The sequence below is a fragment of the Coregonus clupeaformis genome, chromosome 17 (genome assembly GCF_020615455.1).
Source record: "Coregonus clupeaformis isolate EN_2021a chromosome 17, ASM2061545v1, whole genome shotgun sequence".
In the NCBI taxonomy this organism is placed as follows: domain Eukaryota; kingdom Metazoa; phylum Chordata; class Actinopteri; order Salmoniformes; family Salmonidae; genus Coregonus; species Coregonus clupeaformis.
The window spans coordinates 61,361,332-61,387,662 of record NC_059208.1 but is presented as its reverse complement, the minus strand read 5'-3'; the positions used below and the strand labels follow the sequence as shown (position 1 = coordinate 61,387,662).

The 26,331-nt window shown below is 43.2% G+C and overlaps 2 protein-coding genes across 4 annotated transcripts in view; one reads left to right on the top strand and one right to left on the bottom strand.

Annotated features, from left to right (window-relative positions):
• Window positions 1-9,745, bottom strand: part of LOC121586856 (homeobox-containing protein 1-like) — a 30,720-nt gene extending 20,975 nt beyond the window's left edge. The window contains exons 1-4 of one of the 3 annotated variants that reach the window (XR_006661911.1): window positions 9,223-9,745; window positions 8,586-8,676; window positions 6,938-7,388; window positions 5,387-5,472 (exon numbers count right to left, since the gene is read on the bottom strand). Coding sequence is in view for 2 of the 3 variants with exons in the window: in XM_045226452.1 (XP_045082387.1) it covers window positions 5,387-5,472; window positions 6,938-7,388; window positions 8,586-8,664 (616 nt within the window). In the remaining variant the exon portion in view is untranslated. The remainder of the gene's footprint in view (window positions 1-5,386; window positions 5,473-6,937; window positions 7,389-8,585; window positions 8,677-9,222) is intronic. The other 2 variants (XM_045226452.1, XM_045226453.1) reach the window with 2 other exon arrangements.
• A 15,453-nt stretch (window positions 9,746-25,198) lies between these two features.
• On the top strand, window positions 25,199-25,993 carry LOC121585824 (gap junction beta-3 protein-like). The gene has a single exon (XM_041902109.1). The coding sequence runs from the start codon at window positions 25,199-25,201 to the stop codon at window positions 25,991-25,993; it is 795 nt and encodes a 264-aa protein (XP_041758043.1).
• The last annotated feature ends 338 nt before the right edge of the window (window positions 25,994-26,331 follow it).

Here is a 26,331-nt window from a genome sequence, read left to right as displayed (position 1 = left end):
TTTGTTGTGTTACAACCTGAATTCAAAATGGATTTTTTTTTTAATCTCACCCATCTACACACAATACCCCATAATGACAAAGTGAAAACATGGTTTTAGAAATGTTTGCTAATGTATTAAAAATAAAAAACAATCTCATTTACATAAGTATTCACACCCCTGAGTCAATACTTTGTAGAAGCACCGTTGGCAGCGATTACAGCTTTGAGTCATCTTGGGTATGTCTGTATTAGTTTTACACATCTGGATTTGAGGATTTTCTCCCATTCTTCCTTGCAGATTATCTCAAGCTCTGTTAAATTAGATGGGGAGAGGCGGTGAACAGCAATCTTCAAGTCTTTCCATAGATTCAATGGGATTCAAATCTGGGCTTTGGCTGGCCCACTCAAGGACTTTCACATTCTTGTTCTGAAGCCATCCCAGCGTTGCTTGGGGTCATTATCCTGTTGGAACATAAATCTGCACTCCCAGTCTAAGGTTGTTTGCACTCTGAAGCATGTTCTCATCATGTATTTGCCTGTATTTGGTCCCATTCACTGTTCCCTCCATCCTTACCAGTCTCCCAGTCCCTGCCGCTGAACAAAATCCCCATAGCATGATGCTGCCACCACCATGCATTGACATTTTTGTCATTTAGCAGACGCTCTTATCCAGAGCTACTTACAGTTAGTGAATGCATACATGTTTTGTTTTTTTCATACTGCCCCCCCGTGGGAAACAAACCCACATCCCTGCCGGCCAAACCCTCCCCTACCTTGGATGACGCTGGACCAATTGTGCGCCACCCATGGGTCTCCCGGTCGCGGTAAGGATGGTGTTAGACGGGTGATGAGCTGTGCCTGGTTTTCTCCAGACATAGCACTTTGCATTCAGGCCAAAGAGTTCTATTTTTGTCTCATCAGACCACATCATATTTTGCCTCGTGCTCTCCGAATCTTTCACGTGGCTTTTTGCAAACTCCAGCCATTTTTCTCAGGAGTGGCTTCCATCTGGCCACTCTCCCATAAAGCCCAGATTGGTGAAGTGCTGTAGAGACTGTTGTCCTTCTGGCAGGTTCTCCCATCTCAGCCAAGGAACTCTGTAGTTCTGTCTGAGTGGTCACTGGGTTCTTGGTCACCTCCCTGACCAAGGTCCTTCTTGCCCGGTTGCTCAGTTTGGTCAGACGGCCAGCTCTAGGCAGAGTCTGGGTAGTCCCATATTTGTTACATAATGGAGACCACTGTGCTCTTGGAAAATGTTAACACTAGAAATTGTTTTATACCCAGATATATGCCTCATCACAATTCTCTCGGAGATCGACGGCCAGTTCGTTGGACTTCATGGTATAGTTTCTGTTCTCACTGTCAACTTTGGGACCTTATATAGACCAGTGTGATTCTTTCAAAATCATGTGCAAACAATTGAATTGGCCACAGGTGGACTCCATTCAAGTTGTAGCGACATCTCAAGGATGATTGAAGGACATTGGGTGCACCTGCGCTGAATTTGGAACGTAATAGCAAAGGGGTGTGAAAATGTATGTAAATGAGATATTTCTGCATTTCATTTTCAATAAATTTGAGAAAAAAAATCTAAATAAGTTCAGGAGTAAAAATTTGCTTAACAAGTCACATAGGTTGCATGGAATCACATAGTGTTTAATATTATTTTAGAATGACTACCTCATCTCTGTACCCCACAACTACAGATAATTGTAAGGTCCCTCAGTCGAGCAGTGAATTTCAAACACAGATTCAACCACAAAGACCAGGGAGGTTTTCCAATGACTCTCAAAGAAGGGTAACTATCGGTAGACATTGAATATCCCTTTGAGCATGGTGAAGTTATAAAATTACACTTTGGATTGTGTATCAATACACCCAGTCACTACAGAGATACAGGCGTCCTTCCTAACTCAGTTGCCTCAGAGGAAGGAAACCAATTAGGGATTTCACCATGAGGCCAATGGTGACTTTAAAACAGTTACAGAGGTTAATGGATGTGATAGGAGAAAACTGAGGATGGATCAACAACATTGTAGTTACTCCACAATACTAACCTAAATGACAGAGTGAAAAGAAGAAAGCCTGTACAGAATACAAATATTCCAAAACATGCATCCTGTTTGCAACAAGGCACTAAAGTAATACTGCAAAAAATGTGGCAAAGGAATTAACTTTGTCCTGAATACAAAGTGTTATGCTTGGGGCAAATCCAACACAACACATTACTGCGAACCTCTATATTTTCAAGCATAATGGTGGCTGCATCATGTTATGGGTATGCTTGTAATCATTAAGGACAGGGGAGTTTTTCAGGATAAAAAATTAACCGGAATGGAGCTAAGCACAGGCAAAGTCCTAGAGGAAAACCTGGTTCAGTCACTGGGAGATTAATTAACCTTTCAGCGGGACAATAACCTAAAACACAAGGCCAAATATACACTGGAGTTGCTTACCAGGAAGATAGTGAATGTTCCTGAATGGCCGAGTAACAGTTTTGACCTAAATCTACTTGAAAATCTATAGCAAGACCTGAAAATGGTTGTCTGTCAATGATCAACAACCAATTTGACAAAGCTTGAAGAATTTTGAAAATAATAAATGGGCAAATGTTGCATAATCCAGTTGTGGAAAGTTCTTAGAGACTTACGCAGGAAGACTCACAGCTGTAATCGCTACCAAAGGTGCTTCTACAAAATATTTCTGTATTTAATTTTCAATACATTTTCAAAAATGTCTAAGAACATGTTGTTTTCATGATGGGGTATTGTGTGTAGATGGTTTAACATATATAAACAGTACCAGTCAAAAGTTTGGACCACATACTCATTCAAGGGTTTTTATTAATTGTTTTAATGTTTTTACGTTGTAGAATAATAGTGAAGACATCAAAACTATGAAATAACACATATGGAATCATGTAGTAACCAAAAAAAGTGTTAAACAAATCTAAATATATTTTATATTTGAGATTCTTCAAAGTAGCCACCCTTTGCCTTGATGACAGCTTTGCACACTCTTGGCATTCTCTCAACCAGCTTCACCTGGAATGCTTTTCCAACAATCTTGAAAGAGTTCCCACATATGCTGAGCACTTGTTGGCTGCTTTTCCTTCACTCTGCCCTCCGACTCATCCCAAACCATCTCAATTGGGTTGAGGTCGGGGGATTGTGGAGGCCAGGTCACCTGATGCAGCACCATCACTCTCCTTCTTGGTCAAATAGCCCTTTCACAGACTGGAGGTGTGTTGGGTCATTGTCCTGTTGAAAAACAAATGATAGTCCCACTAAACCCAAACCAGATGGGATGGCATATCACTGCAGAATGCTGTGGTAGCCATGCTGGTTAAGTGTGTCTTTAATTCTAAATAAATCACAGACAGTGTCACCAGCAAAGCACCTCCACACCTCCACACCTCCTCCTCCATGCTTTACGGTGGGAAATACACATGCAGTGATCATCCGTTCACCCACAACGCGTCTCACGAAGACACGGCGGTTGGAACCAAAAATATCACATTTGGACTCCAGACCAAAGGACACATTTCCACCGGTCTAATGTCCATTAGTCGTGTTTCTTGGCCCAAGCAAGTCTCTTCTTCTTATTGGTGTCCTTTAGTAGTGGTTTCTTTGCAGCAATTCGACAATGAAGGCCTGATTCACACAGTCTCCTCTGAACAGTTGATGTTGAGTTGTGTCTGTTACTTGAACTCTGTGAAGCATTTATTTGGGCTGCAATTTCTGAGGCTGGTAACTCTAATGAACTTATCCTCTGCAGCAGAGGTAACTCCGGGTCTTCCATTCCTGTGGCGGTCCTCATGAGAGCCAGTTTCATCATAGCGCTTTATGGTTTATGCGACTGCACTTGAAGAAACTTTAAAAGTTCTTGAAATGTTCCGTATTGACTGACCTTCATGTCTTAAAGTAATGATGGACTGTCGTTTCTATAATAATATAATAATAATAAGCCATTTAGCAGACGCTTTTATCCAAAGCAACTTACAGTCATGTGTGCATACATTTTTACGTATGGGTGGTCCCGGGGATCGAACCCACTACCCTGGCGTTACAAGCGCCATGCTCTACCAATTGAGCTACAGAGCTCACAATTTACTTATTTGAGCTGTTCTTGCCATAATATGGACTTGGTCTTTTACCAAATAGGGCTATCTTCTGTATACCCCCCTACCTTGTCACAACACAACTGATTGGCTCAAACGCATTAAGGAAAGAAATTCCACAAATTAACTTTTAAGAAGGCACACCTGTTAATGGAAATGCATTCCAGGTGACTACCTTATGAAGCTGGTTGAGAGAATGCCAAGAGTGTGCAAAGCTGTCATCAAGGCAAAGGGTGGCTACTTTGAAGAATCTCAAATATATTTTGATTTGTTTAACACTTTTTTGGTTACTACATGATTCCATATGTGTTATTTCATAGTTTTGATGTCTTCACTATTATTCTACAATGTAAAAAATAGTAAAAATAAAGAAAAACCCTTGAATGAGTAGGTGTGTCCAAACTTTTGACTGGTAGTGTGTATTTAACCCATTTTGAATGCAGGCTCTAACAACAAAATGTGGAATAAGTCAAGGTGTATGAATACTTTCTGAAGGCACTGTAAATCTGACTGATACCTAGGGAGAGGAGACAGAACTGACTGATACCTAGGGAGAGGAACCAGAACTGACTGAATCCTAGGGAGAGGAGACAGAACGGACTGATACCTAGGGAGAGGAACCAGAACTGACTGAATCCTAGGGAGAGGAGACAGAACTGACTGAATCCTAGGGAGAGGAGACACAACTGACTGAATCCTAGGGAGAGGAGACAGAACTGACTGATACCTAGGGAGAGGAGACAGAACTGACTGATACCTAGGGAGAGGAGACAGAACTGACTGATACCTAGGGAGAGGAGACAGAACTGACTGATACCTAGGGAGAGGAGACAGAACTGACTGATACCTAGGGAGAGGAGACACAACTGACTGATACCTAGGGAGAGGAGACAGAACTGACTGATACCTAGGGAGAGGAGACAGAACTGACTGATACCTAGGGAGAGGAACCAGAACTGACTGATACCTAGGGAGAGGAACCAGAACTGACTGATACCTAGGGAGAGGAGACACAACTGACTGATACCTAGGGAGAGGAGACAGAACTGACTGATACCTAGGGAGAGGAGAGGAGTGAGGAGGAAAGGAGAAGGAAGGTAGATAAGAGGAGAGGAGAAACAGAGACGGAGAGAAGAGAAGGAGAGTGAGTAGGAACAAATGAGAGTGTTATAAAATATCCTACATGGAAAGACAGGTAATATTCATACAAAACAATGTAAACAGCGCACACTATCACAGGTTCACTAAAAAAAGCTGTCTACAGCAGAATATATGAACGCATTACCTGTGACCTGTCCCACGATGGCCTGGGAGATCCTGCGGTTGTTGAGGAAAGTTTTGATCTCCTCCTTCACCAGGTTACTGTCCCTCCTATAAAAGCACAACAGGGCACCACAGAGTAAGAACAGACAATACACTTCCTGTTTCTAGCTTCCTGTTTGTGGGGCTAGCAGTGGCTAGAGCAACAGTCATCATCATCATCATCACAACTTCGGTACATCTCAAAAGATTCTTCCTCTGCTTATATCCAAATCATTCGATCCCCCCCGGGGACCACCCATACGCAAAAATGTATGCACGCATGACTGTAAGTCCCTTTGGATAAAAGCGTCTGCTAAAATGGCATATTATTATTCATTACATCTGCAGTAATGTGGATATGCTGGTGGAACCATACAATGTGTACATTCTCCACCATAGGATTTTTGCCTCCCCTATGTTTTCAGAAAAGCTGATGAAAGAGAGCTGGAAACGAGCAGAGGAAGCCATAGGCCTAGCTGACATGACTCCAGATTCACCATTTGTTGACTGGATATCTTTAATGCAGCCTACACACAGAAGCAGAGAAACCTTGTACCCCTGCACATGGACTAGGCACCCCTGCACATGGACTAGGTACCCCTGCACATGGACTAGGTACCCCTGCACATCGACTAGGCACCCCTGCACATCGACTAGGCACCCCTGCACATCGACTAGGCACCCCTGCACATCGACTAGGCACCCCTGCACATCGACTAGGCACCCCTGCACATCGACTAGGCACCCCTGCACATCGACTAGGCACCCCTGCACATCGACTAGGCACCCCTGCACATCGACTAGGCACCCCTGCACATCGACTAGGCACCCCTGCACATCGACTAGGCACCCCTGCACATCGACTCGGCACCCCTGTACTTTTCTATTATTTCTCTATTTTCTTTCTCTCTGCATTGATTTGACTGTGGTTTCTGGAATGTCTACACACTTGTACAAGACACCATATTGCCAGAGACTGTGACAAAGCCTTGTGTAGATCCTGTATGTAAGCCTGGCTGCAGTCATCTCTTTATCTGTCTCTCCCTACACACCTGACCCAAATTAGTCAGGCTAACAGTAGGAGAATAATCTAGCATCACCAGGGACTGGCTGTTATTATCTGATGATGATATAATCATCTTCCTCTCTCAGAGCTAGATCTTCTACTTTCTGCTATGTTCACCTCAAATACCCCATCTTATCTTCTACTATGTTCACCTCAAATACCCCTCCTTATCTTCTACCTTCTGCTATGTTCACCTCAAATACCCCTCCTTATCTTCTACCTTCTGCTATGTTCACCTCAAATACCCTCCTTATCTTCTACTTTCTGCTATGTTCACCTCAAATACCCCTCCTTATCTTCTACCTTCTGCTATGTTCACCTCAAATACACCTCCTTATCTTCTACCTTCTGCTATGTTCACCTCAAATACCCCTCCTTATCTTCTACCTTCTGCTATGTTCACATCAAATACCCCTCCTTATCTTCTACCTTCTCTTCATGTTTCACTACTACCTCCCTCCCTCTCACCTCATGTACTCCTCCACCTTCTCCTCCAGATCCCAGTCCTCCTCCGCCATGATGTCATAGCTAAACGACTTCTGAACTCCAACCCCATGCGGGTACTGCGGCGGGGGAGAGGCCTCGTAGCTGTTGCTAGGCGACAGCGAGGCACCGTCCAGCCCGGGGGTCTGCGTTGTGGCGGATGCCAAGGAGAGGGAGGAAGAGGAGGAGGAGGAGGAGGAAGAGGAGGAGGGTGGGGCTGGGGCGGAGGCTGTGGTAGGGGTGGTGTTGGTGGTGGGGTTGGCGGTGGCGGTGTCGTTGCAGTACGGGGGGCGGTGGTCGGGGTCTAGTCGCTCTAGGGACCCCAAGGCCTGGACGATCTGTGGCTTGGTCATCCCTGAGAGACGGAGGCGCTGGAGGAGGTCGATCTGCTCGATGGTGTAGCGTGGCTCCACCTCACAACACTCCATCCTGACATCTAACGGGTTAAAACACACATGACTTTTGTCCACAATATTACATTAAAATACTGGATCAGCAGCACTTTGTTGTCAAGTTCACTTACAAAGGAAAAATACAGCTGGATTTGTAGTCAGTGTGAGGCTGCATCCTCCTCCATGTGGAACCATGGGTCATTCAAAAGTCTGGCCAACTATGGCACTGTTTATACCAAACATCAGGAAGATCTTGCTAATATTGAGTTCCTCAGAACAGCCTCAATTCGTCGGGTGTCAAAATGGATGCTGGCCAATGTTGACTCCTATGCTTCCCACGTGTCAATTTGGCTGGATGTCCTTTGGGTGGTGGACCATTCTTGATACACACAGGAAACTGTTGAGCGTGAAAAACCCAACAGCGTTGCAGTTCTTGACAAAACAGTGCGCCTGGTTTGTATCAAGAACTGCCCCGTTCAAAGGCACTTCAATCTTTTGTCTTGCCCATTCACCCTCTGAATGGCATACACCAATCATGTCTCAATTGTCTCAAGGCTTAAAAATCCTTCTTTAACCCGTCTCCTCCCCTTTATCTACACTGATTGAAGTGGATTAAACAAGTGACATCAGTAAGGGATCATAGCTTTCACCTGGAATCACCTGGTCAGTCTATGTCATGGAAAAAACAGGTGTTCTTAACGTTTTGTATACTCAGTGTATTTGGCACAGTCTACACCAGGGTTCTTCAATTCCGGTCCTGGAGGGCCGAAACACTTCTGTTTATTATTTCTACCTGGTAGTTAATTGCACTCACCTGGTGTCCCAGGTCTGAATTAGCCCCTGATTAGAAGGAGAGGATGAAAAACAGGACCGGAATTGAAGAACCCTGTTCTACACTCACCCTGCCACATTTGTCTTGAGGAAAAGCCTGATGATTCACTGCCTGATTGCTAATTTAAAGTCATAATAAATATACACTAACAGCTTTTAAATGAAGTGTCATGAGGAAAAACAACAAACATAACTTGGGCTAAAAAACATATTTCATGCCATGATGTTGAACGCTATGTAGTCTACAGTACATTAAATATCTCGTGGAGAGAAATGACATATTTTCGCGAGATAATTTTTACTTCTGGGTAACAGAGAGATGAACTGTACATTGATTGAATATGTGCATTGACTGCAAAACAATGTGTTATTGACCCATGGCATGTACAGTGCCAGCCTGCCTAACCTACCTGATAGCGGGGGTGAGAGGCGCCCTGTGGGCATCGGTTCGGTTCGCGGGGCCGCAGCCGGGAGGCACCACTGTCGCATGGCTCGATGGAGCTGGCGGAGAGAGAGACAGTTTACATGGTGCGGTGTTGGGAGGGAATGCTAGCATCTACACTAGTCAGCTAGCTAGCAACTGCACTTCAGATATTATCAAAGTTTGTAAATGTGGCCTGTTGCTAAATAAGTTAGCTAGCAGGTTATTAAGTTAGCGTGTCGTTAGCCATCTGCCAAGTGAGACTTGCCAGTCACTTTCACTGACGTGCTGCAGTCTGGTAAGGTTAGCTGATTAGCTTATCATGCTAGCTAATTATTAGCTTGCTAGCTTTAATTTGTTGACACTAGCTTGCAACTTGACTATACTATAGCACGGATGTATTAACAAGCTATTAAAAGTAGCTAAGTTGGCTAGTTGGCTCATTACATGCAATACACCAGTAGCTAGCCCGGGCTAACTAGCAAGCCATCTACTGTAGCTCATAAACCAGAGAACGTTGCACCAACATTATCGATTGAGGATTGTGAGATCATGTCATGCTAACTAGCTAGCTAATGCAGATACCGGTGGCTAGTTGATGCTAACCCGCAGCGCCCCTTCCTTACCTCCCGCTGTTGTGGCAAGCTGCAGCAGGCGACGCTCCCTTGAAATGCTAGCTCACTCAACCGTGCACGTCGACCGACTAACTTCGTAATGGTTTCCAACTAGCTAGTGAAGGTGATCCGTACAGGGTCACATTGTCCCCCGGGATGCAGCAGCAGCACCGGAGAGAAACCGAATCGGTAAACGGGGAGTCGGTCTCAGTTTTCTGACCTCTATACCCCCCACCACACTGCCCCGGAATGATATAGGAAGTTATTCATCTGCGAGGTAAAATCTAAAAGTTATTTATTTATCATTAAGACATTCAGTGCTGAACAAAGGTTGATATTGTAAACCTGGTCTCAGAGCATTTCGTATTATTCTGTATGTACATCTAGCGGGGGGGAAACGAAGGTTCCTGAAGCGTTGAGGTTTTCCAGCCAATTGTGTCGAAAATAGATTCATTACTCGATGCTTTGACCAACACAGTGAATACCAGTGGCACCTCCTGGTCAAATGATTATAGATGACGTCCCACACTCGGTAGCCCATGTGGAGCCTAACCTTTTTGTCTTGTATAAAAACCAATACCAAACCATTCAGGTGGTTGTTTGACGGAACGAAGCTTTGGACGTCTTGATCAAGTGCTTCTGATAAAGCGTACATTACATTTACATTTACATCGTTTAGCAGATGCTCTTATCCAGAGCAACTTACAAATTGCATCGGCACACTGCTTTGAAGTACACTGCTTAGCGATTGAGGCATTTCCAGCATCAGACATAACATCACTATGTCAGTCCGTTAAATCAAATCAAATCAAATGTATTGGCCACATGCGCCGAATACAACAGGTGCAGACATTACAGTGAAATGCTTACTTACAGCCCTTAACCAACAGTGCATTTATTTTTAATAAAAAAGTAAAATAAAACAACAACAAAAAAGTGTTGAGAAAAAAAGAAAAAATAAGTAAAATAAAATAACAGTAGGGAGGCTATATATACAGGGCGGTACCGGTGCAGAGTCAATGTACGGGGGCACCGGCTAGTTGAGGTAATATGTACATGTGGGTAGAGTTAGTGACTATGCATAAATAATTAACAGAGTAGCAGCAGCGTAAAAAGATGGGGTGGGGGGGCAGTGCAAATAGTCCGGGTAGCCATGATTAGCTGTTCAGGAGTCTTATGGCTTGGGGGTAGAAGCTGTTGAGAAGTCTTTTGGACCTAGACTTGGCACTCCGGTACCGCTTGCCATGCGGTAGCAGAGAGAAAAGTCTATGACTAGGGTGGCTGGAGTCTTTGACAATTTTGAGGGCCTTCCTCTGACACCGCCTGGTATAGAGGTCCTGGATGGCAGGAAGCTTGGCCCCAGTGATGTACTGGGCCGTACGCACTACCCTCTGTAGTGCCTTGCGGTCGGAGGCCAAGCAGTTGCCATACCAGGCGGTGATGCAACCAGTCAGGATGCTCTCGATGGTGCAGCTGTATAATTTTTTGAGGATCTGAAGACCCATGCCGAATCTTTTCAGTCTCCTGAGGGGGAATAGGCTTTGTCGTGCCCTCTTCACGACTGTCTTGGTGTGTTTGGACCATGATAGTTCGTTGGTGATGTGGACACCAAGGAACTTGAAGCTCTCAACCTGTTCCACTACAGCCCCGTCGATAAGAATGGGGGCGTGCTCAGTCCTCTTTTTTTTCCTGTAGTCCACATTCATCTCCTTTGTCTTGGTCACGTTGAGGGAGAGGTTGTTATCCTGGCACCACACGGCCAGGTCTCTGACCTCCTCCCTATAGGCTGTCTCATCGTTGTCGGTGATCAGGCCTACCACTGTTGTGCGGCAAGCTTAATGATGGTGTTGGAGTCGTGCCTGGTCATGCAGTCATGGGTGAACAGGGAGTACAGGAGGGGACTGAGCACGCACCCCTGAGGGGCCCCCGTGTTGAGGATCAATGTGGCAGATGTGTTGTTACCTACCCTTACCACCTGGGGGCGGCCCGTCAGGAAGTCCAGGATCCAGTTGCAGAGGGAGGTGTTTTGTCCCAGGATCCTTAGCTTAGTGATGAGCTTTGAGGGCACTATGGTGTTGAATGCTGAGCTGTAGTCAATGAATAGCATTCTCACGTAGGTGTTCCTCTTGTCCAGGTGGGAAAGGGCAGTGTGGAGTGCAATAGAGATTGCATCATCTGTGGATCTGTTGGGGCGGTATGCAAATTGGAGTGGGTCTAGGGTTTCTGGGATAATGGTGTTGATGTGAGCCATGACCAGCCTTTCAAAGCACTTCATGGCTACAGACGTCAGTGCTACAGGTCGGTAGTATGATATGTTACGTTTTGTATGGTATGTATTGATTTGTGGATGACCATCATCCATTTCTTATGATATGTTGCCAGTTACAATTTTACCACAACATACAATATGTTACAATTTTTTAGCAAAACGTACAATATGTTACGAATTGAAAAAGGTGTGATATGTTAGGAATTCCAATTTCTTGTGGCCAATGTTAGCTACGTGGCTAACTCTAATGTTAGCTACCTGGCTAACTCTAATGTTAGCTACGTGGCTAACTCTAATGTTAGCTACATGGCTAACTCTAATGTTAGCTACGTGGCTAACTCTAATGTTAGCTACGTGGCTAACTCTAATGTTAGCTACGTGGCTAACTCTAATGTTAGCTACGTGGCTAACTCTAATGTTAGCTACGTGGCTAACTCTAATGATAGCTAGGCTAGCTGTTAGGGTTAAAGGAAAACTCCACCCAAAAACTACATTTTGGTATTTGTTTCATTAGTCCATTGTCGATGTAGTCCCAAAATGTTTTGCTTTTCAACAATCAAGTTTTCAAGATATGTAACTTAAAAAATACAGAAATCATCCCCGTATGATGCATTTTGCATTTTTGTATTTATATATCTTGAAAACTTGATTGCTGACAAGCATTTTACTGTGACAAACAAAAAAACATCTATTCAGCGGCAGTCCTGTGGGCGACAACAGCTTGTTGATTAGAGGTGGAAGGAGAATGGCGAGAATGGGGCAAGCTAACAGGCGGGCCACAAACTGGCACAGAGCGGCGCAATACAATAGTCTTGTGCAGAATGGCATCTCGGAACGCACAACTCGTCAGTCCTTGTCACGATGGGCTATTGCAGCACAATGGTGTGGGGAATGTTTTCCTGGCAAACATTAGGTCCCTTGATACCAATTGAGCAACGTTTCCATGCCCCACTGCACTGAAACATTATGAAGAAGCCCTCAAACACGACCCAACCAACATGACATATTTTTTCCCATAACATGTTCCCATAGCATGATCCCATATCATGATCGCATATCATGCAGACTGATAAATGGCGGCAAGTGAAAGATATGTCCCTCCCCTCCTCGCACATACACACACACACCATTGAAATTGCCATGACAATGCTGAAGTTGAATTTTTCTCGTTCACTCTCCAAACCAACAAATCTCTCTCTCTCTCTCTCAATTCAATTCAATTTCAATTTAAGGGCTTTATTGGCATGGGAAACGTGTGTTAACATTGCTAAAGCAAGTGAAGTAGATAGTAAACAAAAGTGAAATAAACAATAAATATTAACAGTAAACATTACACTCAGAAGTTTCAAAAGAATAAAGACATTTCAAATGTCATATTATGTATATTTACAGTGTTGTAACAATGTGCAAATAGTTAAAGTACAAATGGGAAAATAAATAAACATAAATATGGGTTGTATTTACAATGGTGTTTGTTCTTCACTGGTTGCCCTTTTCTTGTGGCAACAGGTCACAAATCTTGCAGCTGTGATGGCACACTGTGGTTTTTCACCCAGTAGATAAGGGAGTTTATCAAAATTGGGTTTGTTTTCGAATTCTTTGTGGATCGCTGTAATCTGAGGGAAATATGTGTCTCTAATATGGTCATACATTTGGCAGGAGGTTAGGAAGTGCAGCTCAGTTTCCACCTCATTTTGTGGGCAGTGTGTGTTCTCTCTCTCTCTCTCTCTCTCTCTCTCTCTCTCTCTCTCTCTCTCTCGCTCTCTCTCTCTCTCTCTCTCAATTCAATTTCAATTTCAATTTAAGGGCTTTATTGGCATGGGAAACGTATGTTAACATTGCCAAAGCAAGTGAAGTAGATAGTAAACAAAAGTGAAATAAACAATAAATATTAACAGTAAACATTACACTCAGAAGTTTCAAAAGAATAAAGACATTTCAAATATCATATTATGTCTATATACAGTGTTGTAACAATGTGCAAATAGTTAAAGTACAAATAGGAAAAATTCTACAGCTGCACCATCGAGAGCATCCTGACTGGTTGCATCACCGCCTGGTATGGCAACTGCTTGGCCTCCGACCGCAAGGCACTACAGAGGGTAGTGCGTACGGCCCAGTACATCACTGGGGCAAAGCTTCCTGCCATCCAGGACCTCTATACCAGGCGGTGTCAGAGGAAGGCCCTCAAAATTGTCAAAGACTCCAGCCACCCTAGTCATAGACTGTTCTCTCTGCTACCGCACGGCAAGCGGTACCGGAGTGCCAAGTCTAGGTCCAAAATACTTCTCAACAGCTTCTACCCCCAAGCCATAAGACTCCTGAACAGCTAATCATGGCTACCCGGACTATTTGCACTGCCCCCCCACCCCATCCTTTTTACGCTGCTGCTACTCTGTTAAGTATTTATGCATAGTCACTTTAACTCTACCCACATGTACATATTACCTCAACTACCTCAACTAGCCGGTGCCCCCGCACATTGACTCTGCAACGGTACCCCCCTGTATATATAGCCTCCCTACTGTTACTTTATTTTACTTCTGCTCTTTTTTTTCTCAACACTTTTTTTTGTTGTTGTTTTATTTTTACTTTTTTTTGTTTAAAATAAATGCACTGTTGGTTAAGGGCTGTAAGTAAGCATTTCACTGTAATGTCTGCACCTGTTGTATTCAGCGCATGTGACCAATAACATTTGATTTGATTTGATTTGTATTTACAATGGTGGTTGTTCTTCACTGGTTGCTCTTTTCTTGTGGCAACAGGTCACGAATATTGCAGCTGTGATGGCACACTGTGGTTTTTCACCCAGTAGATAAGGGAGTTTATCAAAATTGGGTTTGTTTTTTAATTCTTTGTGGATCTCTGTAATCTGAGGCAAATATGTGTCTCTAATATGGTCATACATTTGGCAGGAGGTTAGGAAGTGCAGCTCAGTTTCCACCTCATTTTGTGGGCAGTGTGCACATAGCCTGTCTTCTCTTGAGAGCCAGGTCTGCCTACGGCGGCCTTTCTCAATAGCAAGGCTATGCTCACTGAGTCTGTACATAGTCAAAGCTTTCCTTAAGTTTGGGTCAGTCACAGTGGTCAGGTATTCTGCCACTGTGTACTCTCTGTTTAGGGCCAAATAGCATTCTAGTTTGCTCTGTTTTTTTTTGTTTGTTCTTTCCAATGTGTCAAGTAATTCTCTTTTTGTTTTCTCATGATTTGGTTGGGTCTAGTTGTGTTGTTGTTGTTGTTGTTGTTGTCCTGGGGCTGTGTGGGGGCTGTTTGTGTTTGTGAACAGAGCCCCAGGACAAGCTTACTTAGGGGACTCTTCTCCAAGTTCATCTCTCTGTAGGTGATGGCTTTGTTATGGAAGGTTTGGGAATCGCTTCCTTTTAAGTGGTTATAGAATTTAACGGCTCTTTTCTGGATTTTGATAATTAGCGGGTATTGGCCTAATTCTGCTCTGCATGGATTATTTGGTGTTTTACGTTGTACACGGAGGATGTTTTTGCAGAATTCTGCATGCAGAGTCTCAATTTGGTGTTTGTCCCATTTTGTGAATTCTTGGTTGGTGAGCGGACCCCCGACCTCAGAACCATAAAGGGCAATGGGTTCTATAACTGATTCAAGTATTTTTAGCCAGATCCTAATTGGTATGTCAAATTTTATGTTCCTTTTGATGGCATAGAAGGCCCTTCTTGCCTTGTCTCTCAGATCGTTCACAGCTTTGTGGAAGTTACCTGTGGCGCTGATGTTTAGGCCGAGGTATGTATAGTTTTTTGTGTGCTCTAGGGCAACGGTGTCTAAATTGAATTTGTATTTGTGGTCCTGGCAACTGGACCTTTTTTGGAACACCATTATTTTTGTCTTACTGAGATTTACTGTCAGGGCCCAGGTCTGACAGAATCTGTGCAGAAGATCTAGGTGCTGCTGTAGGCCCTCCTTGGTTGGTGACAGAAGCAACAGATCATCAGCAAACAGAAGACATTTGACTTCAGATTCTAGTAGGGTGAGGCCGGGTGCTGCAGACTGTTCTAGTGCCCTCGCCAATTCATTGATATATATGTTGAAGAGGGTGGGGCTTAAACTGCATCCCTGTCTCACCCCACGGCCCTGTGGAAAGAAATGTGTGTGTTTTTTGCCAATTTTAACCACACACTTGTTGTTTGTGTACATGGATTTTATAATGTCGTATGTTTTTCCCCCAACCCCACTTTCCATCAATTTGTATAGCAGACCCTCATGCCAAATTGAGTCAAAAGGTTTTCTGAAATCAACAAAGCATGAGAAGACTTTGCCTTTGTTTTGGTTTGTTTGTTTGTCAATCAGGGTGTGCAGGGTGAATACGTGGTCTGTCGTACGGTAATTTGGTAAAAAGCCAATTTGACATTTGCTCAGTACATTGTTTTCACTGAGGAAATGAACTAGTCTGCTGTTAATGATAATGCAGAGGACTTTCCCAAGGTTGCTGTTGACGCATATCCCATGGTAGTTATTGGGGTCAAATTTGTCTCCACTTTTGTGGATTGGGGTGATCAGTCCTTGGTTCCAAATATTGGGGAAGATGCCAGAGCTAAGGATTATGTTAAAGAGTTTAAGTATAGCCAATTGGAATTTGAGGTCTGTATATTTTATAATTTCATTGAGGATACCATCAACACCACAGGCCTTTTTGGATTGGAGGGTTTGTATTTTGTCCTGTAGTTCATTCAATGTAATTGGAGTATCCAGTGGGTTCTGGTAGTCTTTAATAGTTGATTCTAAGATCTGCATTTGATCATGTCTATTTTTTTGCTGTTTGTTCTTGGTTATAGGGCCAAAAAGATTGGAGAAGTGGTTTACCCATACATCTCCGTTTTGGATAGATAGCTCTTCGTGTTGTTGTTTGTTTAGTGTTTTCCAATTTTCCCAGAAGTGGTTAGAGTCTATGGATTCTTCAATTACATTGAGCTGATTTCTGACATGCTGTTCCTTCTTTTTCCGTAGTGTATTTCTGTATTGTTTTAGTGATTCACCATAGTGAAGGCGTAGGGTCAGGTTTTCTGGGTCTCTATGTTTTTGGTTGGGTAGGTTTCTCAATTTCTTTCTTAGGTTTTTGCATTCTTCATCAAACAATTTGTCACTGTTGTTACTTTTCTTCGGTTTTCTGTTAGATATTTTTAGATTTGATAGGGAAGCTGAGAGGTCAAATATACTGTTTAGGTTTTCTACTGCCAAGTTTACACCATCACTATTACACCCTCTCTCTCTCTCGCTCTCTCGCTCTCTCGCTCTCTCTCTCTCTCGCCTTTCTCTCTCTGTCTCTCTCTCTCTCTCTCGCCTTTCTCTCTCTGTCTCTCTCTCTCTCTCTCGCCTTTCTCTCTCTGTCTCGCTCTCTCTCTCTCTCTCTCTCTCTCTCTCTCTCTCTCTCTCTCTCTCTCTCTCTCTCTCTCCCCCTCTCCCCCCTCTCTCTCTCTCTCTTTCTCTCTCTCTCTCTTTCTCTCTCTCTTTCTCTCTCTCTCTCTCTGTCTCTCTCTCTCTCTCTCTCTCTCTCTCTGTCTCTCTCTGTCTCTCTCTGTCTCTCTCTCTCTCTCTCTCTCTCTCTCTGTCTGCATGGGAAACGTATGTTAACATTGCCAAAGCAAGTGAAGTAGATAGTAAACAAAAGTTAAATAAATATTAACAGTAAACATTACACTCAAAGTTCCAAAAGAATAAAGACATTTCAAATGTCATGTTATGTCTATATACAGTGTTGTAACAATGTGCAAATAGTCTCTCTCTCTCTCTCTCTCTCTCTCTCTCTCTCTCTCTCTCTCTCTCTCTCTCTCTCTCTCTCTCTCTCTCTCTCTCTCTCTCTCTCTCTCTCTGTCTGCATGGGAAACGTATGTTAACATTGCCAAAGCAAGTGAAGTAGATAGTAAACAAAAGTTAAATAAATATTAACAGTAAACATGACACTCAAAGTTCCAAAAGAATAAAGACATTTCAAATGTCATGTTATGTCTATATACAGTGTTGTAACAATGTGCAAATAGTCTCCTCTCTCTCTCTCTCTCTCTCTCTCTCTCTCTCTCTCTCTCTCTCGCCTCTCTCTCTCTCTCTCTCTCTCTCTCTCTCTGTCTCTGTCTCTGTCTCTCTCTCTGTCTCTGTCTCTGTCTCTGTCTCTCTCTCTCTCTCCCTGTCACTCTTTTCCTCTCTAAAATACACACCACTCTCCTCTCCATGGTGAAAGTTGAGTAATGTGGCGTTCGTAAACAAGTGGTAGGTGAGAATTTACCAGTTGTTAAGTCATAAATACCAGTTGGATGCATTCACGCGCTTTGAACTCGTTGAAAAACGCTGATTGGCTAATAGCCAACAAGCTGCGTAAACCATAAACTAAAAGTACAACTATCATGCTTGCAAACAAATTATAGTGTTCAAAAACCATATTAATAAATAGCTTTTTATAAAAATGTTTTGTTGCATTTAACTGCTGAAAATGCTGTTTTCAAGGTGATTTCCTTAGTAAGTGACATCAGATGTCACCATGTGGGAGAAGTGGGAGCTCAGGATGATATATTAGTTTCTCACTAGTAATTACCAGTTGGAGGGCTGTTCAAATAGATTTTTTCCCAGTTGTATGCGGTAAATTCTCCCGTCCCACTTGGTTACGAATGCAGCATCATAAATTGTTATCAGCCACTCCCTAATCTACTCAAACACTAAACTGAGGGTGTTGCAGGTATGTTTACCTAGCTAGTCCACTCTGAATGGTTATGCAATACTTCCCTCCATCAAGCTAGGTGGCACATCTGAGTAAGTATTTTTAAAGAGACACCTTTCCTGACTTGTGCAGTTGAGTATTTTTTTACCAAGGGTAGAAGCCCGCTGGCAACGAGATTTTTTATACTGGCCCCCCGTGGGAATCAAACCCACAACCCTGGCGTTGCAAACGCCATGCTCTACCAACTGAGCTACATCCCTGCCGGCCATTCCCTCCCCTGGGCCAATTGTGCGCCCCCCCATGGGTCTCCCGGTCACGGCCGGCTACGACAGAGCCTGGATTCGAACCAGGATCTCTAGTGGCACAGCTAGCACTGCGATGCAGTGCCTTACACCACTGGGCCACTCGGGAGGCCCTACTACTACTACTAATACTACCAATACTAATACTCTGTAACTACCATGACGACTGCTACCTCAGGCCAAGGGCCTGTAGGGGCTGAACTGAACTTCTACAACTTTTACAACAAATTCTGCTTCTACAACTTTCACCTCCGCTATGAACTGGGTGTTTTTGCAGGGCCTGCTTAGCAGGGTCAATAAGTACACCACAGTGTTCGGTCATATCTGGGTCTTCATCTTCAGACTCATGGTCTTCGTCGTGGCTGCTGAAAAGGTGTGGGGTGACGAAGAGAAACCCGCGCTAACCGGCCTGCCACAACGTCTGTTATGACCACTTCTTCCCTGTCTCCATTCACCTCCGTCACTTGTCCCTCCTGGTCGTCCTCCACGTGGCCTACAGGGACGAGAGGGAGTGGAAACTCCGTCTGAAGTACGGCGAGGGATGCACCCGTCTCTATGACAACACAGGGACCTACTTCTTTAGTCTCTTATTCAAGATGGCGGTGGACGGCGTGTTCATCTTCCTGTTGTTTTACATCTACGAGGCGACCTTCTTCCCGCTGTCGGTGAAGTGCCCAGAGGACCCCTGCCCCAGTGAAGGCTCTTAACAACACTTTGCACTGATCATTGCCATGACCCTAAGTCTTTCCTGACCAACCGTACCAGGAAAAACTCTGGGGCCTAAATAGGACTGGTGGAGTTATGTCACACATGCAGCTAACAAAAATATATGGAAATATCTGCTCTACCCGAAATTACAACCAACTAATTGCAGCATTACCGCAAAAATGGAAGAGGCAAGTGGAAGGGGGGAAAAAGTAAGGAACTTTTTGTTGGCCCTGCATTAAAGAACATAATTGGTTAAAGAAAATTGTGATAAATAAAAAAGTATACCCGTTTAATTTAAGGACCAAAAATTGACAGATGTGCCATATAAATTGCAAAATAGTTGGGAAGAGATTTTCGATGTACGCAAAACGACACCGGATTCAAAACTTAGAAATGTTCTATTTAAATGATTATACAAAATTATTGCAACCAATAGAATGTTGTATACAGTGGGGAGAACAAGTATTTGAAAAGTCATAGTCAATTGATCAATAATATAATAATTATTTTAGCAAAAATGTTGATCTTTAATTTACAATCTGTAGAAACTATGAGAATAGAAAGGTTCAGGACTTTTGTGAAACATCACAGCACAGTTGAAAAATATACTGTATGTCAAATATACAGTGGGGGAAAAAAGTATTTAGTCAGCCACCAATTGTGCAAGTTCTCCCACTTAAAAAGATGAGAGAGGCCTGTAATTTTCATCATAGGTACACGTCAACTATGACAGACAAAATGAGGAAAAAAAATCCAGAAAATCACATTGTAGGATTTTTAATGAATTTATTTGCAAATTATGGTGGAAAATAAGTATTTGGTCAATAACAAAAGTTTCTCAATACTTTGTTATATACCCTTTGTTGGCAATGACACAGGTCAAACGTTTTCTGTAAGTCTTCACAAGGTTTTCACACACTGTTGCTGGTATTTTGGCCCATTCCTCCATGCAGATCTCCTCTAGAGCAGTGATGTTTTGGGGCTGTCGCTGGGCAACACAGACTTTCAACTCCCTCCAAAGATTTTCTATGGGGTTGAGATCTGGAGACTGGCTAGGCCACTCCAGGACCTTGAAATGCTTCTTACGAAGCCACCCTTCGTTGCCCGGGCAGTGTGTTTGGGATCATTGTCATGCTGAAAGACCCAGCCACGTTTCATCTTCAATGCCCTTGCTGATGGAAGGAGGTTTTCACTCAAAATCTCACGATACATGGCCCCATTCATTCTTTCCTTTACACGGATCAGTCGTCCTGGTCCCTTTGCAGAAAAACAGCCCCAAAGCATGATGTTTCCACCCCTATGCTTCACAGTAGGTATGGTGTTCTTTGGATGCAACTCAGCATTCTTTGTCCTCCAAACACGACGAGTTGAGTTTTTACCAAAAAGTTATATTTTGGTTTCATCTGACCATATGACATTCTCCCAATCCTCTTCTGGATCATCCAAATGCACTCTAGCAAACTTCAGACGGGCCTGGACATGTACTGGCTTAAGCAGGGGGACACATCTGGCACTGCAGGATTTGAGTCCCTGGCGGCGTAGTGTGTTACTGATGGTAGGCTTTGTTACTTTGGTCCCAGCTCTCTGCAGGTCATTCACTAGGTCCCCCGTGTGGTTCTGGGATTTTTGCTCACCGTTCTTTTGATCATTTTGACCCCACGGGGTGAGATCTTGCGTGGAGCCCCAGATCGAGGGAGATTATCAGTGGTCTTGTATTTCTTCCATTTCCTAATAATTGCTCCCACAGTTGATTTCTTCAAACCAAGCTGCTTACCTATTGCAGATTCAGTCTTCCCAGCCTGGTGCAGGTCTACAATTTTGTTTCTGGTGTCCTTTGACAGCTCTTTGGTCTTGGCCATAGTGGAGTTTGGAGTGTGACTGTTTGAGGTTGTGGACAGGTGTCTTTTATACTGATAACAAGTTCAAACAGGTGCCATTAATACAGGTAACGAGTGGAGGACAGAGGAGCCTTTTAAAGAAGAAGTTACAGGTCTGTGAGAGCCAGAAATCTTGCTTGTTTGTAGGTGACCAAATACTTATTTTCCACCATAATTTGCAAATAAATTCATTAAAAATCCTACAATGTGATTTTCTGAAGAAAAAAAATCTCAATTGATCTGTCATAGTTGGCGTGTACCTATGATTAAAATTACAGGCCTCTCTCATCTTTTTAAGTGGGAGAACTTGCACAATTGGTGGCTGACTAAATAATTTTTTCCCCCACTGTAAATCCAATTTGGTGTTAAGAGATAGATGGAAGAGCTTGAAGGGTGGGACTAATAACAACAAGATAACTCATGTAAAAAATACTTTGTCCGTAAAATGTATTTAGGTTCAGAACTTTTGTGAAACAGCACTGTTAAAAATACAGTGAGGGAAAAAAGTATTTGATCCCCTGTTGATTTTGTACGTTTGCCCACTGACAAAGAAATGATCAGTCTATAATTTTAATGGTAGGTTTATTTGAACAGTGAGAGACAGAATAACAACAAAGAAATCCAGAAAAACACATGTAAAAAATGTTATAAATTGATTTGCATTTTAATGAGAGTATTTGACCCCCTCTCAATCAGAAAGATTTCTGGCTCCCAGGTGTCTTTTATACAGATAACGAGCTGAGATTAGGAGCACACTCTTAAAGGGTTTGTTACCTGTATAAAAGACACCTGTCCACAGAAGCAATCAATCAATCAGTCAATCAGATTACAAACTCTCCACAATCCATAGAATAATCTTCCTCTAGAACGTGAAATGAATCAATATGCTTGTAACAACAATGCATTGTAACATTAGCGACAAAGTAATGCACTGATCAATACCAAATGTTTTGCTGGCTTTGGGATACTTAGGTCCCAGAGTTTAGGGGGTAGATCAGCTTTAATATTGCTGATTGATTGTAGCTTCCATCAATGTAATTGTCTGCATCATTTCCAATCCAGCTTTTGCAGGTTTTTGTTCAAGCCCAGTACTAATACATGATTAGATGCATCTAATCAAGGCACTGATGATTAGTTGATCAGTTGTGTGTTAGTACTGGTCTGGAACAAAAGGCCATGGAAAGCCTACGGAAATTCTGTCATGTTGTGTAACCATTCTGTAATGTCTGTGTCACCATTCTGTCATGTCCGTGATACCATTCTGTCATGTCCGTGATACCATTCTGTCATGTCTGTGTCACCATTCTGTCATGTCCGTGCAACCATTCTGTCATGTCCGTGATACCATTCTGTCATGTCTGTGTCACCATTCTGTCATGTCTGTGATACCATTCTGTCATGTCTGTGATACCATTCTGTCATGTCTGTGATACCATTCTGTCATGTCTGTGTCACCATTCTGTCATGTCCGTGCAACCATTCTGTCATGTCCGTGATACCATTCTGTCATGTCTGTGATACCATTCTGTCATGTCCTTGATACCATTCTGTCATGTCTATGATACCATTCTGTCATGTCTGTGTCAAGGACACATGTTTAGAGTATGAAGATTTCAAGGAGTCTGATAGTCCAAAATGTGACATTTTAGTCATTAATTATTAGAGAATTACATGTTATGTTATTTGTAGTCTTCTTCAGTTATTGATATGCTCTCTGATACCATTCTGTCATGTCTGTGATACCATTCTGTCATGTCTTTGATACCATGTGTAATATAATTTCAAGCCTAATGATTGTTCTCTGCTTGTAATTTGAAATAAAACGTTTTATTATGACCTACTGTATGAACTATTTTATTTATTTTCTATAAATATACATGGTTTTTTTTCTTCTCCATTTCAGCTAAAATATCATAATGATTTTCCACTTTAATTAAAGTGGACTTGGGCTCTATTGAACACAACAGATTATAGTAAATCAGATCAGATCCAAAGCCTCTTATTCATTCCAGCAACCTTTACATGCAGTATACTACCACCACAGGAGATGCTCCAATTGAATTGAGTGGTAAGCTCTTTACATAATGTAAAATGGATCACATATTTTACGAAACAATCTCACAGACATTTGATCATCATACGTGATGTAAAACTTTGAATGAAGCTTGTTCAAGAGCCCCTCAAAAAAAAAAAAAAATGTAACGTGGACCCTTTAATGTAACACAATTATTTCCTTGTGCACGTAACATGCAACTTACAAATACCTAATGAGAGCAAAGGTGTTTTTGCAATGAAAGAAAACCGCAAAATGACACACCTTGATAATTGAAAGAATGAAACAATAGTTGAATCTACAAGTGGGCATAGTAGTAGGACAGGAGTGGTCAGTAAGCGGGCGGTGACAGACTGTACTCTCTAGATTAAACGACCGCTCCTAAATGACCGGCCCAGTCCATGAAGTCTATCACGGTCACATCCGCCCAAGCACCGTCAGACTAGGCTAGCAGTACTACCCCGTACAGTGATAGGTGCCACCTTCTCTAGATGAATGAACTGATTCTGAGTCAGTCTAGCTAAGAGCGTCTGTCTGCTGAATGACTCAAATGTAAATGTGTACGTTAATGGGCGTGAACACCGCCGTGGGAGGCTGGGTGTATCAACAAGGCAGTTTGTTGAGTATCTAAAAAAAAAAAATATCAATCACCAAACACTAGTTGTCACCATATCAGTTCTCTGTGGGACTGCAGGGCCCTATGTCCACATCCTGGTACCTGCCGTACCATGGCTCCAGCTCTCCTGGAAGATTAAGGATCAGATTTCCTGTTTGGAATCACGTTTATCTCGGAATCTGTGGCAGGAGGGTGTCTAGGCAGACATAGGGTGGTACACCTGGGTGGGAACACTTAGTCACCATGACAACACTCACCTGCGTGGGCCTTCGGTGGTACCAAACCACACTCACCTGCGTGGGAACACTTAGTCACCATGACAACTCCAATGTTGCTAGTGCATTTGATTTTAACAGGGTTTTGCATCACTAACTGGCTAGTGACAAAAAGCTGAACTGATTCCAAAAGCTTGCAGACCACACCTCCGGAGCGTGGCTAAAGCACCCATGTCCAGACCTATACCAGCCCTTGTTCAGCCCTGGCATTCAACAGTCAAATCAGACTGAACGGAGAGGCTGTCGAGCTAAGATGGATGGAACATCAGCCCAGTGATCTGAAACAACTGTAAGTAGGGCTAATAATCAATAAGTAATATTGATACGAGTTGCTTTTGTGTTTGACTTCCAATGCCTCAAAACGACGTGTATTCAGAAACAAGCAAACTATCATATACTTGTTTTTGAATAGCATTCCACGTTGTTTCCAAGTCATTTCAACCAAAACAATCAATGTGATGACGTTATATCAACGTGGAAAACTGATTGGATTTGCAAAAAGTAATCAACATATAGGCATTTCATTTTTTTACCTGAATCCAATGACATGCTGACATTTTTTTTGTTGATTTCACATTGACAACTCAACCAAATGTAAATCAAAACTAGATGTTGAACTGTGATTTGTGAGCATTAGACTCTTGAAGGAAGGCAAAGAGTGTTTTGATCAAATATTAAAGCAGCCTTTCTTCAACAAAAAAAAATCCTGCCTTTAAGCAAACAGCTTCAGAAGGTGAAGAGCACGTCGCTGGGAGATTTGGATGAAAAGCTTGATCAGTCTAAATAAAAGGCTGTGAACAGATCTTTCAAAAGAAAAATACTTTAACAAAGAATAAACGATGAAGAACAAATGTATTTCCATTTGGCATTGAAGAGTTGTAAATGTATTATATGTCATTCAGCTGGTAGACTTTCCTGTTGTTTACTTTCCTGTTGTTTGCAGCTTTATCCAGAAAGCTTTTTTACTTATCAATCTGTAGTCATCCAGTAGGGCAGGTGATGGCGATTGCCAGTGTTAGGTAATGCCAAGAGGTCTGGATCTTGATTTTAGGTAGTTCCCTTTCCTTGGATGGACTGACCCTGGTTGTTCATATTAACCCGTCACTTTCTCTTCTTCCTCCAGCTTTCCATTAAAGCCCATAAGACAGAAGGTCATCCACTCAGCTCAGCAAGGTGAATGTTCAACGGTGAAAGAAGGGATCCAATCTCACCATGGACTGGAAGACGTTAGAGGCCCTGCTTAGCGGGGTCAATAAATATTCCACCGCTTTCGGACGCATCTGGCTCTCCGTGGTCTTCGTGTTTCGCGTCATGGTCTTCGTCGTGGCCGCAGAACGCGTCTGGATAGACGATCAGAAAGACTTTGACTGTAACACCCGCCAACCCGGCTGCGCCAACGCCTGTTACGACCACTTCTTCCCCATCTCCCACACCCGGCTCTGGGCACTCCAGCTCATCTTCGTCACCTGTCCCGCCTTCATGGTCGTGATGCACGTGGCGTACCGCGAGGAACGCGAACGCAAGTACCGCATTACACACGGTGAGAACGCCCATCTCTACGACAACACAGGACAGAAGCACGGAGGACTCTGGTGGACATATCTCCTCAGCCTCTTCTTCAAGACGACCATCGAGGTGGCGTTCCTCTACCTCCTGCATCTCATCTACAACAACTTTGACCTGCCGCGACGCGTCAGGTGCGACCTCTGGCCTTGTCCCAACCAGGTGGATTGCTACATCGGCCGGCCCACAGAGAAGAGGGTGTTCACCTACTTCATGGTGGGAGCGTCGGCTGTGTGTTTAGTGCTCAACGTGTGTGAGATCTTTTACCTGATAGCCATCCGGGTGCTGAGGATCAGCCACAGGGGAAGCCTCCATACCTCCCCCATGAAGAGCTGCTCTGAGCCGGACTGGGATGGGTGTCAGGCCCCAGAGGCAACAGCAGACTACCAGAAGTACAACGAGGCCAATTTGGCCATGGAGAAGAAGAGAACATCTATCTTTTGAGTCATTTTTAATTTTTTAGTCATTTTATCAGACGCTCTTATCCAGAGCAATTAGGGTTAAGTGCCTTGCTCAAGGGCACATCGGCAGATTTTTCACCTAGTCGGCTCGGGGATTAGAACCAGCGACCTTTCGGTTACTGGCACAACGCTCTTAACCACTAAGCTACCTGCCGCCCACAAATCAGACATTACACTTTTTACAAGGGACAATCAAAGTCTTATTACACGTAAATCTTTATTGACTAAATGTTGTGAACTGAATTCGACTGTATGATCAATGTATTTTAAATGTAATTGTTTTATCAGTATAATTTTGATCTGGACACTCCCCTGCAAGGG